We start from the raw sequence: 18879 nt of genomic DNA, 5'->3' as shown, positions 1-18879 counted from the left end.
ATACTATCCATAAGTTTCGTTTACCTTAGCAAGCTCAGACCTTAGCGGTTACAGTGTTAAGCTAAAACTCTGCTGAACAAGAAACTTAAGATCGACGAGGGTGAAGGAAACAGCCATAGAAAATTTAGCGAGATTTCCTTGATTTAAATGAAAACAATGTATTCTTCACATGTAAAGCATGTTATAATGTACATGTCTGGTGCTATCACGTTGCTTGAATGTTGGTAAATCGCAAACGGTGTTACTGGAATGTTCACCATATCGCAATCGTCGACAATTTCCCGATAATCACCCGACTCGGAAACTCGTCACTAGTGCTCCTCGGGCATACCTCTGGCCGGTAGGATTTAGGCACAGCTTTGCTGATGCAACGTTCTTCATGAAAATACGGAAACCGTATACGTTCGAACTTCGGACAAGGCGGTGTCAGGTACGCGAGCTCCCTTTACGCTTCTCTTCTACCTGTTCTGAAGTTCTCACGCATGTCGTGTAAATATAAGTGAGGTGAAGTCTTTTCTTCACAGCCAATCTGTTTGGGACGCTAGGAAACCAATCTTCTAGCTACATTTTGGGTTTGAAATGAGGGACCTTCATCTTCTGTGTAATTCAAGATGGCGGCTTACATGTTGGTTTCTTTTCGTTTTTTTAGGTGAAAGCCGACGTCGATCTGAAAAGCTTAAAGTTCCGAGACTTATAACTTCTAACCACAAACCTCTGACCGCAGTTTCACGTTCGCGGTGAACACACCAAACGTAGATCTAATATCTAGGCCAATTTTAGGATTACCAAGCTTGCAACACATGTTTTGAGTGCGCCGCACGCGTTCGTGATAAAGATAAATGTTGAAAGCTATGACGTCAGTTGGAAATACACTGCCCCCTTATAACAGAGTAGATCGCCTTCCACTTATATATGAAGGTCTGAGTAGACTAATTACACATCGAGTAATCCCCGCTCGTGGCCGCTGTGTAGTTGTAGCTATTGCACGAAATTGTGGCTCAACCAGCAACGTTTCCTGCAGGAAGATCGATAACAGCGGAAGTGGCGAAGGAGACTCCTTCCAGCTACGAAAGTCAGAGAACAGATCTTTCTGGACAAATGAAGAGGTAACAAATGAAGGGCTCAAATTTGGATGTCTGCTGGAATATCGAGTTGTAACGTGCCATCAGAGCCTCTTAGGAAGATGCTCTGAGCTGGGTGAGCAAGATGGAAAACAGTTCATTTTTCACAGGAATGCCGCTACTGAGCCACAAGTAAGTTTTCATTACTATACCAACAGCACAGTTGTCAGTAGATTTTTTGAGAAACATGCATTGCCCTAGTGTCTTAGCAGGTTCAGAACCCCCTCGCTGATTTGCGCCCCCCTTCGAAACTTCCTGTTTTTCAATTTTCTCTCTATCAGGAATTTACTTTGTTTTGTTTTTTTGTTTTTTGTTTTTTTGTGAAAACTGCACTGCAAACTATTACATGTCCAATCCTGTGGACAACCTGCATTTTATCACATATTCAACACATAGGGGGCAAAGTCACAATAAGCAATAACTACCGTTGTGAAAGCACTCAAAATATTATATTTTTCTCTTTTATTAAACACATCTTCACTTATTTAAAGAAACAAGAAAGAAATTTCTCTTTGGTTGCAGTCTATTGGAGATAAAATAGAGATTCAGTTTGTACGGTGTTGAAGGTCACCCCACCCTCAAGAGAGATGTGATAAGTCAATCTTGTCCCATTTATGCAATTAAGAAATTTTCACTCATGTTCCAACCAAAGGATTCAGGTTTGAAATAAAGGGTGTGGCTTTTCACTCAGGAAATACTTTGGTAAACTGGCTATGTACTTGTAACATCCCAAAGACAGGAGTCACGGGTGAAGTTTGTATCAAAACTCATGAGCAACCAGGTGCTAGATCTCAGGTCCTAAACATGGTTAGAACACAACTTGTAAAAAAATGATAGCCAATAATTTTCAGTATAAACAGAATCAAACAGGTTTACTTTAAATAGAGAGACAAAATGTTATTTTTCTTAAATTTATTATGTATAATGAGAGGCTATTGAGAACAAGTTATTGCAAAATGTTTTGACAACTTTCTTATTGGCCCAAGCCAAACTTGCAATAACTACAAGCTAGATCTGCCTTTTACTCCAGCTTATGTTCACCTTCCCATCCCTTGGAGCAAGAAATGACAGGAAGGAGAAAGCCCTGAGTGGGAATGAGGGTGTAGAGGTGCCAACAAGGTCTCTTTTTCATATTCTGTGGTACTAAAAAGATTGACCTCTGCTTCCTTTACAGAATGTGGATAAAATACTACTGGACCTCCAAGATGATGAAAGTGTTCATGGAGGACTTATAGAGGCATTTGAATATCACAACCGAAAGGTAACTAAATGAACACTATAGCTTAAGAGATATTTGCAAATGAAACTGACCCACACCCCTGTTTTTGTAGCATCCCAAAGGCAGGAGTCACTGGTGAAGTTTGTATCACAACTTATGAGTGGCCAGGTCCTAGATCTCAGGTCCCAAACATGGTCAGAACACAACCTGTACAAAATGATAGCTTGCAATTTTTAGTATAAACAGAATCAAACAAGTTTTACTTTAAAAAGAGAGATAAATTATCATTGTTTTTTATAAATTTATAATGAGTAATGAGAGAATATTGAGAACAAGTTATAGCAAAATGTTTTGAAAACTTTTTTATTGGCCCAACCCAAACTTACAATAACTACAAGCTAGATCCACCTTTTACTCCAGCTTATGTTCCCTTTCCATCCCCTGGAGCAAAAGATGACAGGAAGGAGAAAGCCCTGAGTAGGAATGAGGGTGTAGAGGTTCCAACAAGGTCTTTTTTTTCTTTTTTCATATTCTGTAGTATTAAAAAGATTGACTTCTGTTTCCTTTACAGGATGCAGATACAATAGTACTGGACCTCCTTCACCTTATACTTGTTCATTGTGAACGTCTTCTGGAGGCACTTAAATGTTTCAACCAAAGGGTAACTAAGTGTACACTGTCACTTTAGGGATATTTGCAAATGAAACTGACCCACACTCCTGTTTTTGTAGCATCCCAAAGGCAGGAGTCACGGGTGAAGTTTGTAACATGACTCATGAGTGGGCAGGTCCTACATCTCCGGTCCCAAACATGGTCAGAACACAACCTATACAAAATGACAGCTTGTAATTTTCATTATAAACAGAATCAAGCAAGTTTACTTTAAATAGAGAGATGAATTGTTATTGTTTTTCTTAATTTTACAATGAATAATGAGAGACAATTGAGAACAAGTTATAGAAAAATTTTTTGACAACTTTTATTGGCCCAACACAAACTTGCAGTAACTACAAGTTAGATCTACTTTTAGTCCAGCTTATGTTCCCTTTCCATCCCCTGGAGCAAGAGATGACAGCAAGGAGAAAGCCCTGAGTAGGAGTGAGGGTGTAGAGGTTCCAACAAGGTTTTTTTTTTTTTTCATATTCTGTAGTATTAAAAAGATTGACTTCTGTTTCCTTTACAGGATGTAGATACAATAGTACTGGACTTCATAGGCCTTATAATTATGCGTTTTGGATTTTTTGCGAATGCACTTAAATGTTTCAACCCAAAGGTAACTAAGTGTACACTGTAGCTTAAGGGATATTTACAAATGAAACTGACCCACACCCCTATTTTTGTAGCATCGCAAAGGCAGGAGTCCCGGGTGAAGTTTGTAACATGACTCATGAGTGTGCAGGTCCTACATCTACGGTCCCAAACATGGTCAGAACGCAACCTGTACAAAATGACAGCTTGTTATTTTCAGCATAAACAGAATCAAACAAGTTTACTTTAAATAGAGAGATGAATTGTTATTGTTTTTCTTAATTTTTTAATTAGTAATAAGAGACTATTGAGAACAAGTTATGGAAAAATTTTTTGACAACTTTTTTATTGGCCCAACACAAACTTGCAGTAACTAAAAGTTAGATCAACTTTTAGTCCAGCTTATGTTCCCTTTCCATCCCCTGGAGCAAGAGATGACAGGAAGGAGAAAGCCCTGAGTAGGAATGAGGGTGTAGAGGTTCCAACAAGGTCTGGTTTTTTTTTTTTCATATTCTGTAGTATTAAAAAGATTGACTTCTCTTTCCTTTACAGGATATGGATAGAATACTACTGGAGTTCGCACACCTTATATTTGTTCATTGTGTACATCTTAAGGAGGCACTTAAAGGTTTCAACCTAAAGGTAACTAAGTGTACACTGTAGCTTAAGGAATATTTACAAATGAAACTGACCCACACCCCTGTTTTTGTAGCATCCCAAAGGCAGGAGTCATGGGTGAAGTTTGTAACATGACTCATGAGTAGGCAGGTCCTACATCTCCGGTCCCAAACATGGTCAGAACACAACCCTACAAAATGACAGCTTGTAATTTTCAGTATAAACATAATCAAACAAGTTTACTTTAAATAGAGAGATGAATTGTTATTGTTTTTCTCAATTTTATAATGAGTAACGAGAGACAATTGAGAACAAGTTATAGCAAAATTTTTTGACAACTTTCTTATTGGCCCAACCCAAACTTGCAGTAACTACAAGCTGGATCTGCTTTTTACTCCAGCTTATGTTCCCTTCCCATCCCGTGGAGCAAGAGATGAGAGGAAGGAGAAAGCCCTGAGTGGGAATGAGGGTGTAGAGGTGCCAACAAGGTCTCTTTTTTTAACTCGTGAATTGCGCGCATGCACAAGAACGAGTTATAGATACGATGTGGGGAATGGCATTCGCTCGCTCACTCGATTGGTCGATTCCTGTAAACTTTTTTTAGATTTTAGGCTTTTGAGTGCATTTTATAGTTTTTGGCGAGCAATAAACAGACGAAATGGCGACCTTTGTTGCTAAGAATAGTGGTGGGGTGAAAAAGAAGCCAATGATAATCTAAAAGAGTTTTTTTTTCATTTTAGTTTCAACAAGCGGCACCAGCGACTGGCAGGCATGCAAGGATTCACACTGAAATAACAGAACAATCTTTGTTTTTCATAAAATTGTAATTTACAATCCTTGAACTTGAAAACAATCCGAAGATTCATTGAAAATATCACTTACTGTGAAGCGCTCGGAGTTTACAGATATTCAAAAGCTTTTTCTGTTATAGCGTGAGATTGAGGACAAAATTGATCATTACGTTTCGTGGCATGTGTTTTTCCTGTGTGAAGCAACAAAAGATACCAGCGACTGACGAAAATAACAAGTTAACACGAAAATCAAATAACACTTAAACAAACAATTTTAGCTACCGATTTTCAGTGAATTTTTAAAGAACAATTTTCTTTTAAGTTTCAAGACAATTTGAAGATTCAACATACATACAACATACTAAAATGCGAAAGTTACACACCACAAAATTGATAAATAGGCCTGAAATGAAATTCTATCTTGTTATTGATTATACGTTGCCTAGCACGTGACTTAAATCTACCCAGGTGGAGATCCAAAATGACGGTGGCAGGCTTGGCTTAGTTATATCACTCAAAACCCGTTCCCATTTGTCTCATTTGATAAAGAGGGAATTGTTAATGTTTTCATTAAGACAGTATTGCCTTTTTTTTTAATATTTACAACGAAAGACAGTAAATTTCACTTTTCACGCACATTTACTTCCAACCTTTTCTTTTGAAACAGAAACAAAAATGATAGACATTTAAAACACATGACATCATCCACCTTGTCAAATGCAATAGCATGATCATTTCAATTGTAATGCCTTCTTATCCCAACGTTACTTTGTTTCTTTGCTGCATTAGCGAACACTGAACTACTGCTTGTACTCTAGATATGACAATCAACCACAAAATTCCCTAAACCAGATAACATTAAACATAATCTAAAAAATCATGTGTCAATTCACGAGTTTGCTCACAGAGCACTTTAATTCATATTCTGTAGTACTAAAAAGATTGACTTCTGTTTCCTTTACAGCATTTGGACATAATACTACTGGACCTCACAATCAATACAAGTACTCATTATAAACATCTGGAGGAGGCACTTAAATATTTCAACCCAGAGGTAACTAAGTGTACACTGTAGCTTAAAGGATATTTGCAAATGAAACTGATGTTTCAACCTAGAGTTAACTAAGTGTACACTGTAGCTTAAAGGATATTTGCAAATGAAACTGATGTTTCGACCTAGAGGTAACTAAGTGTACACTGTAGTTAAAGGGGTATTTGCAAATGAAACTGACCCACATCCCTGTTTTTGTAGCATCCCAGAGGCAGGAATCCCTGGTGAAGTTTGTATCATGACTCATGAGTGGGCAGGTCCTAGATCTCAGGTCCCAAACATGGTCAGAACACAACCTGTACAAAATGACAGCTTGTAATTTTCAGTATAAACAGAATCAAACAAGTTTACTTTAAATAGAGAGATGAATTGTTATTGTTTTTCTCTTTCTTTATAGCAAAATGTTTTGACAACTTTTTTTTTTGGTCCAATCCAAACTTACATGGACTACAAGCTAGATCCACTTTTTACTCCAGCTTATGTTCCCCTTCCCATCCCTCGAGCAAGAGATGAGAGGAAGGAGAAAGCCCTGAGTGGGAATGAGTGTGTAGAGGTGCTAACAAAGTCTCTTTATCATATTCTGTGGTACTAAAAAGATTGACTTCTGTTTCTTTTACAGGTATAGGTATACTCCACAAGATGCAGTCACTATTTCTTTAATTGCACTTTTCAATTTGTTTTCCTTTCTCAGTCAAAGTTTCCCAGATTACAAGCCTATTCAGGCGGTACCAAAATTTCCTTTATTGGAATAAAGGCTGGTATGATCAATAATGAAAGAGTCACTCTGGAGACAATGAGTGGAGAATGGTTAGATATGCCACTTAACTGCAGAGAAAGCCTGGTCTTATCCACAGGACCAGTTCATTTGCAACTTAAGAGGCCATGGGATGTAGCTGATGATGATGTAGGTGGTGTGGCAGTTGTGAAATATGAAGCTGGGGAAGCTACTTGTGATGGACTGATTTTAAGTAAGTGATCAGAATTATGCATATGTTATAAGGCTTACTGCATGACACAAACAATAGAGCAGCTGAAAATTTCATTCCCCAATATCTGTCATGTCATGTATAAGCAATTTTATATGCCAATCACAGCAGTTGGTGATAATTGCAATCCCCGCACCAGACACACCTGTTGATTTTCCCTGATTGCTGCGACAGGCATATAAAATAGCCAGGTGACTAGCAGTAGGTGTCCCATATTGAGCCAATCTAGCCTAGTTCAAAAGCATGTCAAAACACAACTGATCTAAGGTATTGAGTTATGTAATATATATGCAAGCCATAGAGAGGCAAACTATGTATGGCCAACAAGAAGGTTATTACCATAACTTTTTTTTTATACACAACCAAGTATGTTGTAAAAAAAAAACTTACTTCAGAAACTGGGAAGAGGATCATGAACTGAAGTCTAACTAATGACTAGTGTGCATAGACCTAGTCAGCACTTAAACCAATTTTCAGCGTTTTGTTAATTTAGGTTATGAGATGTACAACCTGTACCTTTAAGTTTACCTACTACTTCAGATTTTTCTTAGTTCTCATCAAATGTTTTCAAACAGGTTAATATGTTACTATCCTGAATAGAAATTACTGGCAACACAGTTCCCTTTGCCAAAGTATGCTACAGTAACTGTTACACCTTGCAATTTGTATATTTAATGGGATAAATTCGCCAAAAAAACTTAGGTACTAAATCTGCACCAAAAACTGAAGAAATCAATTTTGTGACCATGTTACAGATTTCAATTTTCTTCAAGATACACCATGACCTGTAATTTTAGTCAGTTCTGTCACTGTTAATTTGCAGTCTTTGCTTTTGTCTTTGGTTTTTTGCAATTTTGCCCTGTATTAGGTAACTACCTTGTTATTAGCAGATTAGATTACAGTAAGCAGGGGTTTGAACATTTTTTGAAGTGGGCATCAGACAGCAAAAGTAGATGACTGTGAAAAGTTCATTAAGGGTTAGAAGGTAATTATTTTTTACCAGAGTAACTGGGGACTTGTTTTAAAGTAGCTGGCAGAACTCTGGTGGTCACCAGCTTGTTTTAAAATCCCTGAGTAAGCTTGAACCTTAGAACATTTTGAGAAAATAAGCTTCCTATTCTACCCTGCAATAAACACTGTATTTTTTATACTGTTTTCAGGATATAAACCATACATCATATCAAGGGATGAAGAACCTGTTGAGATGCAGAATGCATTTGGTGAGATGATTTCAGTTCGAGGACTTAGGAAGGTCTTGTTTGACACAGGCAATGAAGTTGGCACTGGCATATCCAGAGAGCTTCTGTTGAAGATGAACCTGCAACCTGATCCCAAGAAGAAAAAGAAAGTTGAATTAATAGGAGGAGAGTCACGTGAGTTTGAAACCGTACAAATTGAGCTCGTAATTAGAGGACACCATTTTAGTGTTTGTGGATTGGTTGATGCTGTGGCTAAGGATACTGATCTCCTTGTGGGAATGGATATCATTCAGCAGCTGTATGATAAAGGGTATACTATTGGTAACTAACCTATGGTATATTTTAAGAATTTCTAAAATGATGAATGTCCTTTGCAGCAAACTCCCAGTCAATATGAAGGTTGTTTATAGATGCACATGTGTACCAGATCATTTCTGAACATGGGTTTTTCAATTTTTTTTGTAAGGTCAATTTTTGTCTTTATGTGACCATTTGATAGAATTCTGAAGCTGCTCTTAATGTTAGAAAGCACGAAGCATGTTGCATTATGCAGGCTTACCAATGAATAAAGCTTCCACATTTTTTCTCCTGGACAGTCAGAATGCAATATATAGCTTACATTTATAATTACTTTTAATAATAATATCTTTAGGTTGTCTTTTTAACTTAGGTAGTTCTCCAAGTTCTTGGTAATTGATTATTTACAAAGGCCACAAGTTGATCTGTTTCTATACTGTTTTGGGTTTTACCCTACTTTGAAATCTAGCACTCCTGCTATAATCACCTTGTGCTAGGTTAATATTGCTTCTCTTCAATCACCAGCAATTATACCTACATAATACATGACAAATATAGTAGCTCAGGTATGCCTTGAAAGTCAATATGATGTAGTGCATTGAGAATTTTAGAACATCTGTTTATTATTTTAAATATACTTAATTAGCGAACGTCTTCATACTGAACAGTAGTGATGTTGATTTAGAGTTTACATATTGTACAATGTTTGCCATCACAATGATGTAAAATGTGTAGAAAATGGAATCAAATTCCAAGAATTGTAAATAAATTATGTTCTTATGATAGTTATAGTTTTAAAATAAAGCTTTTGAAGCTCTGTTGTTGAGAGTTTGAATCAAACAGGCATAATTCCTGGCCAATAAAACCTAATCAGTGATGGGTTTTGGGAACCATACAATTATTTCCATGCTGTCTTATTATTTTACTTGAGAACTGGTCCTTTGGGTGTCATGCATTATGTAGTATGTGAAATATTTTACCTTTCATGCTCATTGTCATCATTGTCACCATCATCATTGTGGTGACAGGGGTTAAGGTCTGGGCCAGACGTCCACACCCCATTTAAAGTGATGCATCTCTTGTGGACTTTCCAGGTGTAGAAACTGCTGCATGATGACTGCCTGGTTAGCTAGGCAAGAGCTCACCAACATATGACCTCTCAAAAATTACTGTGCCAGTAGCTGAGTGCTCCCATTGCATCCCTGTTATTACATCATCACTTTCATCATTATTAAGATTATCAACCGTTGCCCATTAAAATCATCACTATTAATAACATTATTATTATTATTATTATTATTATTATTATTATTATCATCATCATCATCATCATTAAAGGGTCGATGTACAATCATTGAAAAAGATATTGTGGGCTCAAACTATCTCTCCTTTGCCTTGAAAGTTCCAGCCACTCCTACCTTTCCAGAAAATAACATTTCCCAGAGAAAAAATTGCACAGCTTGCAGTTACAACCTTGATTCTGTTACTAATTTAGATTCTGTTTAATCTTCGTGATGTGTCCGGTTTGAAGGATACTGAGTGTTGCTCCTTAGCTTATGTTGATCCCAACAGAACAGAACTTCGCAATGACGACGTCCTTCCTTTTCCAGTGAGTAAATCATTTCCACCACCATGTGCAGTAAATTTGACTGCAGAGAAGTGGAAAATGATCCCAAAGAGAGGGTTGTAAAGGGAGCCTTCTTATTCTCTATTGGTTTGTATTCTTTTACAAAGATCTAGTAAACGCATAATTACTCAATCATTATAAAGTCAAAAGTATCGACGTGAAATACAATTTTATTAATCATTGTAGTGATTAAATGGCTCTCTTTGAAACTATGATATCCCGTCAAAAATTTTAAAAAAAGCTATATACGAAAACTTCCATCAAGCTATAGAATTATAGATAGTGGATTGACCAAAATAGTTACAGTTCTTTTAGAGGCCGGAACACATTATGAATTGTTCTGTGACTGTTGGAAATAGCTGAAATTGTTGTGCCAATGTTTCAATGTTTTCGCGAGACATGTTACTGATAGTTGGAAACAGGTGAAATTGTTGCCACGAGTTTTACAAATGGTGTTTTCAAGGTGCGCTATGTTGCAGATGGAAACAACGTAGAAACGGATCAACTCTTAAGATTAACCCTTCACATCTTAGCATCAGTGTGCATATTCTCCATACCGTTCTCTATACATTTGCTATAGCACTGACAAAGAGAATTTGCAAAACAATCAAGATCTGTGATAATTCCCTTTATTCTCATGTCCTTAATGTTTGATTCAGCTGTGATTCTCAGGAGAAATTAGATGCTGGTCAGTTTTAGGAATAAAAGAGTTAAAGAAGGAGAAAGGAACACATGGCGCATCATGTCATTAAAATTGCGAAAACATGTTGAAATCTGTTGTGCACAATGCGAGCTAGAGATTTTGGAGACACGATCAAATTGTTTCTTATAGTGTTATAAGTAGGGAAGAGCAAATGAAATATAGTGGGAGCTATGTCATAGGTGGTGAAAACACATGGAGTTTTGCTGTATGTGATGATAAAGATAATTAGGCACTGAGAAATTTCGTGTAGCGTCAAAGATTTCACCGCAAGCGGTAGCTAATTTTACTCCCAACCTTTTTGGTGATTTGTAGCGATTCTGTATTTCGTAATCGCACAGTCCAGCAAAGAATGAATATTGCTTTCGCACAATCGACTTTCAAAAACTATTAAATTTACGCCTCAAAACTCTTTACATCCCTCTATTGTAGGGTCCTTTTTGCATGCGATATAATCACGTATGTGTTCTTCGAGATACCTCAGGGGGAACTCCCCCTGTCGAAGTAGCTCGTAATGGAACTCCTCTAAATTAAAATTTCGCCCCAGTTCCCTCTCGGCAATGCCTCTGACACGGGAAATTTCCATTTGGCCAATCATGTAGCTTGTGACAAATCCCGGTACGCTTTGCGAGCGCAGGACGTCTTTCTTTGCCAGGTCAGTATTGTCTTCCCACACGTATTCATTATACATATCCAGCACGGTTATTTCTGGCGTTTGATTAAAATTCAGATCAATATCCACGATGGCACGAAGAGCGGCTAACAGCTGTGATAAAAAGAGAACATTGAAGTTGCATCCAAACGTTATTTATTCACGGGCCTTACAATTAACAAAATAGTCCAACTCTTAAATAAAGATTAGTCTATGGGAAGTGCGCACGAACGACTTTATTCACGAGTTGCGATGCATCAAAAAAGCCAGCAAACGAGTGAGGTTTTTGATGCATCGTAACGAGTGAATAAAAATCGTTCAAGCACTTTCCATAGTCCATTGTATGTTGTTTTAATGTCGTACATACTCAGATTTTTTTGTCACTGACCGACACATTTCAAAGACTGGAAGCGGACGACTGTTACAATACATTTCCAATCAAAGACACAAACGATAGTGCTTCACAGTGTAAATCTCAGTATGTATGTAATAATTTCCGTTTTGCGACAACCTTTTCCCAATTTGATACAATGACAGTAGGGACCAGTCGTCACTCAAACTTGGAACGGGATTTTTTTTTATACCTGATAGTAAATCATGCCGTATCTTTGCAGCAATATTTCTTTGTCTTGATTGTCTGAGTAGAGGTTCGTGTCTTGTGGCAGCAGTTGATACTCCACGTAGGTTGTCCAGCCCTCAGTGAACCCTGGGAAATAATTTGCTTTCTCCAGCCAGTGAATCGGATCGTTGCAGCTGTCTTCAAAATACTCTATGTAACTATGCACCTACACAGATATAAAGGGCGATTGTTAGACTGACCAAAAACAGGAATTCTCCCTACCATACCAGTGCATTTTCAATGATACAAGAAAAGAGAAAACAGAAGATCGACTTCTAAGACGTGATGAGGTCTTGGGGACTGGGCTTGATTTATCGCCGGGGGGGGGGGGGGGAGTGGCGTTAGAGGATTTTGGTGCAGTGACGATAAAATTTACCTGATCCACCCCTTAAGGCTCTGCAGTATTCCTATGATTCCCCACCCCGGTCGTTGATAGTTAATTGGAGGTCGGTTTTCAATAGTCTCCCTTCATACTCTGTTGGCGACGTCGGATCCCCCCCTCCTGCCTTCCTCTCGGAAGACGAGTGCTCCTACCATATTCTCGCCCTTTGAAAAATTCAATCAATTTGTTGCACTTCGCTGAAAAGCCCCTACCTCTAAATGGTGTCCAGGGAGTTGTTCATGGGCTGTGGTCGTAAATTCTGTCCATTTTGGGCCAAAATTGTCCGCGAAAAACGGCAAACCTTGTGTAGCTTTAACCTTGCAGTCTTTAGAGCCTGGCACATATCCGTGAAAGCGAACATGCGGATGAAACCAAGATATAACATCCACTGGACAGACAGGAACTGTGTTTTTAGGGCCACTGCGATAAAATAGTGGTTTGTAGACTGGGCCAATATTGTTTTTCATCGTCTGTTATGATAAACAAAGAAGTTATACACTTTTTATAAATTAGCGCTACTCATCCTGACAAAAATGGTAGAAGATTTTATCTTGGAAATTACGCTTACTTTAACAGTGTTTTCAATCCACTTCTGCATTGCTTTCCACCGCTCAGGACAATACCCCTGTGCGCTCTTGTCGTCATAACATTTTATGTAGGCATTTTCGTCACTCTCATTGGCAGGAAACGGTTTATTGTTAAACGACATGTTGGAATGGCGTAACACGGCTTTGAAGGCGGTGATGGCTGTCCTATTGTCCTGTTCACCAGTATACCTTTTGGCCACATCAACAGCCTTTGGAAATTTAAAAGGATTTCTTAAGTTACTTTCTGTCCTTAGAGACATCTTCATAGTTATCAAAGTTATCATTGCAATAAAAGCATTTATTAAGTTGGATGCTTTACATTCCACTTCAAACTTCGAAGACACCTCCAATAGGTTTCAGGCTAATAACATAAAGATCAAGGTCCTTTCGGTAAGTTTACTGCAGTTGCCATTAATTCGGATTTTTTTGTGTTATCTACTCGTTAAATGACTCCGCGCAATGTATGTATATGCAAACTGATTCAAAATAAAATAGCAAAGAGCGGGGAAGGCCGGGTGACAACTGAAAAAAATCATACTAACTGCGAATGGAAAACTTAAGAGAAGGCTCCATATTTCAAGATTCAAGATGTACAAACTGTGAAGTTAGAAGGAAATCTATGTTTTGCAAGACCGTTTATCAAACCAATGCCACGGTTTTCCCATGACATGTGTTTTGTTATATTGATAAACAGTACACAAAATTTTCATTCCTTGTGAGCGCAGGTATATTTTTCGCCTGAGGGGAGGGGGGCGGGAATCGAAGGATTTTGGTTATGTCACATTACAATTTACCTGATCTCCTCATAGGGCTCTGCAATATTTTCATGATTCCTCTCTCTCTCTCCACTCCCCACTCTCAATTCTCCACAGTCCCCCTTTACACTCTTACTCCCCCTGTTTCTCATGAATACGTGTGACCTCCCCCCCCGCCCAAAAAAAAATCGCCTCCAGGTAACTAATGATTATTTCCTTCGATATCCTCAACTCCTCATTTCAAACGTTCCTCACCTGCTTATACAACTCATTCAACCTCGTCCAAGCTCTCTCCCTTAGATCAGCAGGTGAAATGTCAAGAGTTGCAAAGTATTTCATCAGTGTTTGATACGTCTTTGGTCCACTCAGCTCCTCTCCAGTGGGGAGTCGATGGAATGCTAACTGACTTGTGTCTGGGATGTCATCGTAATACAGAAAACGGAGAGGTACTTTTCCTAGACCGCTAATGATGTTCTCATCCGAAGGGCAGTTCCTCAAGTACTCGTGCTCAAGGAACCTTAAAAAAAAGGTTAACAGTAAATAGATTGAAAGTGAAGCCTCGCACTTGTCCCGCTCGTATATAAAAAGCAAAATTTATACGCCTGCTCTATAGGTTCGGACTGCAGTGAAGAAAATTTTATGTAGTAAATGCTACGTGACAGATGTTTTTGCAACCTCCCCCGGATAGGGGAGTTTTTGTCCATCGTTAAATTTTGAGAACGTTCTTGTTCGTTGAGGACAAACGGACAGTCTTGCTCTGTCCTTTGTGAGATATGAGCCAACGAGTCAAAATCATCGGTTGGTATTGTTTTGAATTCCAAGTCCTCTGCCTAAGTTTCATCAATTCATTTCATTTCGTTGATTTGGTGTATGTGTCGTTAGATCTACACTCGTCAGTGTTTCGAAGTATTTATCTATCCGTTATATACCAAGGAAGTAAAGGAAATGATCATGAAGCTTGGATCTTTACCTCAACATATGCACAACAGCTTTTGCGATGTTGTGCACCAGAGACCACCTAAAGTATTCAGTCACGTTCATCAAGAATACCTCCTTCCAACTATCGTTGACTCTCTTTGACAGATGCTCGAAATAGCTAGTGTTCAATAGAATCTTCGCAAATGGCTCATCATAGATTGCTGCAATCGAGATTTTAAAATATACTTCTGATTATTCTTTGAAATCAAGCTTTTACCACCATGAAAACAAACCAAAGGAAAAAATAACCCAGGGGGTCGTCTTTTCGATTCAAAAGGGACGGGGAACGGGGGGCGTTTATCGATTAGAGAGGTTTTTTTTGGTTGCCCATCCAAACACACTTCAATGTTTCTTTTACTCCCTAACTGAGCAAACTTATCCAATGCACATCAATTGAAAAATGTCTTGGTTTTGTTCCTCATTACGATCTCGTTGCCACCAAACTTGGTGACGCATTGGTGTAATGGTCAGTGCACTGGACTCCGGGTAGAGAGGCCTGGGTTCGAAACCTGGCCGGGACAATGCGTTGTGTTCTTGGGCAAGACAATTTACTCTGACAGTGCCCCTCTCAAGGCCACACTTAATTTGGAGCCCCGTTCTGTTGTGTGTCCCGCACCTTCATTGTGAAAGCGATTTAAAAAAACTGTTTACGATCTTAATAACTTTACTCAGACCTACCCTTAACACGGATGGTCATGGAAACACAAAGAAAAGTAACTAGTTTGCACTAACCAGCCTCGTTTTTCAGAGCATAGGCACGGTATTTTTGGTACTTGATGACGAATAAACCAGCTTTACAAGCTTCGTTGGTTTTCACATAACCTGTTCGCGCTCCTAGCTTCCAGTTCTCCACGTACCGATTGAACGTGCGATTATAACCCTCAAACAGATCCTTAAGCTTCTCAAGTTCGGTCATGTTTCGAGGCTTGAAATGATCAAAAACCCGATTTAAGTGATAAAATACGTCACAAACAGGCTGCCAACAGAATATGTCGGGTCCAAGCAGCCAATCACCGTTGTAGTAATCTTGAAAGTACGGAGACCATCCGAAATTGTTCTCTAATATGGTATTAGCCACATGTACCGCCTTGCGCTCTCTTAACTTCAGCAGAGTTTTATTAAATTTCAACGCATTTAACTCCCGGCGTAGCTCCATAGCCACGTCAGTCCGGTTTTTGGTAGCATTCGGGGTTGGATCGTAAGGCCGGAAATACATTCGGATATCTTCGGGTTTCACTCGTGCCATCTGGTATATCTTCTCAGGATGAAGTTCGAAGAAATAATGTCGATGAATTTTTTTAAGCACGTTTGTGAGGTTAGTGCGGTTGGCTTCTTCTGATCCGAGGCATGGCGATGTGTAGGGCTTTGGTGGAGGGATTTTTGCAGCGAAGAAGAAGATCATGACGAGAATGAAACAAATCAGTAAAGGGACTATGACCATAAAAAGAATGGGCACCAGTTTACGAGATTTCTTTTTCGTCGTAAAGTTTTTGGAGCCAAACCCAACGGGAGTAATCGTCACTGCGGAACCTCTGCTTTGCTTATAGCCGTTCTCCATTGTTAATCTGTTGTAAAAGGCATGAAATTTAGTTTACTAACAAATTGATAGGAATAAAAAGTATAATTTACCACGACGAACCGTATTAGTATAGATAGGTGAGAGAAGCTGAAACGAAATCAAAGGTAAAGTTTATAATAACTTCCAGGGACGAATCTCATTTCATAATGAGTTAAAGAGCTAATTGCGGACTTGTGAGCTTGTAAACAGTGCACAAGACGGTATATGTGGCCACAAACAAATAATACAATTGACTCGTTCAAACCTAGTAATTGTTCATCGAATTACTGAGATTTTTCTCCGATTCTGTCGATCTAAAACTGAACATGATAATTGTCTACTTTTTCCCAACGCCAAAGCACAACATCTATTTAAAAGTTACGCAGTGAACATCCTCGCTGCAGAGACCAAAATCTTTGCATTTGAATCACTTGATTTGAAAGAGTCAGCGACAATGCCTTGTTTACAGATCGTATAGTAAACAAACCCTCCACGTTAAGAATGGTACAAAAACTAAAGTTGTACAGCTGTCAGTTCTGGAGTTTTAATTTCATTAAGAAGAAAAAAACAACAACATATACATTAATCAGTTAATTTTTGGTAATCCAAAGATATCAGGTCTTACCAGCCTCGTTTAAATATCTACTGATCTCTATGGTAGAATTCGTGACGAAAACTCCAACGGACTAATAACATCATTTACATAATTAATACCTTCAACGAGAAGTCAAGAAGCATTTAAACTTTATAAGAGCGGTCAGTTTCTCGTCAATTTGAATTCAAAATCTTTCAAAGATTTGTCATGGGGTTTTGGTCCTACGTGATAAAGAAAAATTCAAAAATGAGTAACAATAAAAGTGTCCATATTCCCACTGAACCCCGTTGAACAAATAATTTGCATAATTCAACAGAATATAAGTATTCAAACTTAGTCGTGTTATAATAAGAAAGGACCATTTACGTAGCTGCACAATTTTAATATGCCATAAGCATACTACGCATTTCAACATTAAACTTTTTTACATCAAAAGACAATCTTCCGTTTCACTTTAGCCAAGTCATGACTATTTTCAGGAACAATTGTGGTCTACTAACAATATCATAACAAAACATTTCATTCCTGTCGCTCCCGCGCTTGCTTACAAAGTAAAGATTTAAATATTAAATAAACTGACGCTTCACAACTCGACACTATTATATTCACATCTCTTTCAAATTGCAGTTAAAGTGTTATTTGAACGATTTCTTCGACAGAAAATAAAAGTTCTTGACAACTCTATATATAACGACATAACTTAGGCAACATTGACGTATGCAAGACTCGCCGAGAGTAAGAGGAAACAAGCTTAAGTTACGACAACGAAATTAAAAACTTACGCTTTGCTCTTCAAAACTTCACAAAAAATTAAATTGGTATTACACGTTATCACTGAGAAAAACAGCTTCAAACATGTAACGATTTAATAAAACGTTGACATGAAGTTCGCAGTTATATTAGACGTTAAGCAAAACAGGAACATCTAAAGCAAACAATACCCACCTTTTGCAACTCTACCCAGCACAGAAAGGACAGTTCAGAGATATGTTGGGAATAATTAACTAATCGTTTGAAATCAAGATTGTAAGACATATGCTAACCACAGCGAAACATGGCGGCGTCCGACGATAACCGAAGCGTTCCAGAGTGCTGCGTAACACATACCAAACGTGACTGATATTGTGTCCGTTTAAGTCCAAGGCTACTTTGTTATGCTTCACTGTAATTGAACAAGACAAGACATTCTAATAATACTCACGCGAATTAAATGGGCTCCGTCACGGTCTGCAAACGTCCAAAGTTCGCAATTTGCAATCCGTTTCAATCATCTCCATCTTGTGCCTACCTTGTTCTTTTTTTTTAGTTTCTTATTGTGTCTCTGGCCTTTTTCTTCCTTGCCGCCGTAATATTTTGTCGTCTTCTTCGAGGTGAAAGCATTTTACAAGGCGCACAATGTGCCTCAAAATTTCGTGACAGAACTATTGTAAAATTGCTTTTTAGCGTCGCGGCAGAACTGAATAATCAATTTATTTAACCAAAAGCATGTAACCTTCTAGGGTCTATGCTTTTGATTTAAGTCAATCTTAGGAAACGAAGGTCTTAGAGAGTGCTTTGACAGTCTCAATCCAGAGAAATACTTTTTTCTTTTCCTTAACTTTTAACCGCAGTTTGAAAGCAGCGCTAGACATCTCGTGTTGTGTACTCATAATAAATTATCTCGATATCTTTTGATGCCAGAAGTTGATAGTAGTAATCAATATCAAGGAACTCTTTTATACGAGATGAATAATTAACGCGATCCACGAGAGCTCAGTCATTGAAATATCGAATTGAAAAGTTGAGAAAAGAGTTAATTCTTCATTCTAAGCCTAAAGATCTTATGAAATTCAGTATACGGAGAATGTAAGTGATGAGGCAGGTTGGAGAAGAAGAGTTTTATAGGACGGTAAATCT

The 18879-nt window shown here is 38.2% G+C and overlaps 2 protein-coding genes across 4 annotated transcripts; one reads left to right on the top strand and one right to left on the bottom strand.

The window, feature by feature from the left end:
- The first annotated feature begins 328 nt into the window (after window positions 1-328).
- Window positions 329-9351, top strand: LOC136284263 (uncharacterized). 2 transcript variants are annotated; one of them, XM_066174182.1, is made up of 9 exons: window positions 329-430; window positions 650-1253; window positions 2296-2382; window positions 2912-3001; window positions 3524-3613; window positions 4141-4230; window positions 5962-6051; window positions 6740-7016; window positions 8195-9351. In XM_066174182.1, the coding sequence occupies exons 2-9, from the start codon at window positions 840-842 to the stop codon at window positions 8560-8562; spliced, it is 1506 nt and encodes a 501-aa protein (XP_066030279.1). In that variant the 5' UTR covers window positions 329-430; window positions 650-839; the 3' UTR covers window positions 8563-9351. The 2 variants fall into 2 exon arrangements, with proteins under 2 accessions (XP_066030279.1, XP_066030280.1); XM_066174183.1 differs by lacking the exon at window positions 329-430 and adding an exon at window positions 453-504.
- A 959-nt stretch (window positions 9352-10310) lies between these two features.
- Window positions 10311-18079, bottom strand: LOC131777211 (uncharacterized). 2 transcript variants are annotated; one of them, XM_059093446.2, is made up of 9 exons: window positions 17929-18079; window positions 17103-17204; window positions 15563-16395; window positions 14823-14991; window positions 14108-14369; window positions 13079-13306; window positions 12723-12980; window positions 12094-12294; window positions 10311-11623 (listed from the first exon to the last, which is right to left on the bottom strand). In XM_059093446.2, the coding sequence occupies exons 3-9, from the start codon at window positions 16386-16388 to the stop codon at window positions 11261-11263; spliced, it is 2307 nt and encodes a 768-aa protein (XP_058949429.2). In that variant the 5' UTR covers window positions 16389-16395; window positions 17103-17204; window positions 17929-18079; the 3' UTR covers window positions 10311-11260. The 2 variants fall into 2 exon arrangements, with proteins under 2 accessions (XP_058949429.2, XP_058949430.2); XM_059093447.2 differs by lacking the exon at window positions 17103-17204.
- Window positions 18080-18879: the final 800 nt, after the last annotated feature.

Source organism: Pocillopora verrucosa, chromosome 11 (genome assembly GCF_036669915.1).
Source record: "Pocillopora verrucosa isolate sample1 chromosome 11, ASM3666991v2, whole genome shotgun sequence".
NCBI classification, from domain to species: domain Eukaryota; kingdom Metazoa; phylum Cnidaria; class Anthozoa; order Scleractinia; family Pocilloporidae; genus Pocillopora; species Pocillopora verrucosa.
Note: the sequence above shows the minus strand (reverse complement) of the source record. Positions and strands in the feature narration are given on the sequence as shown.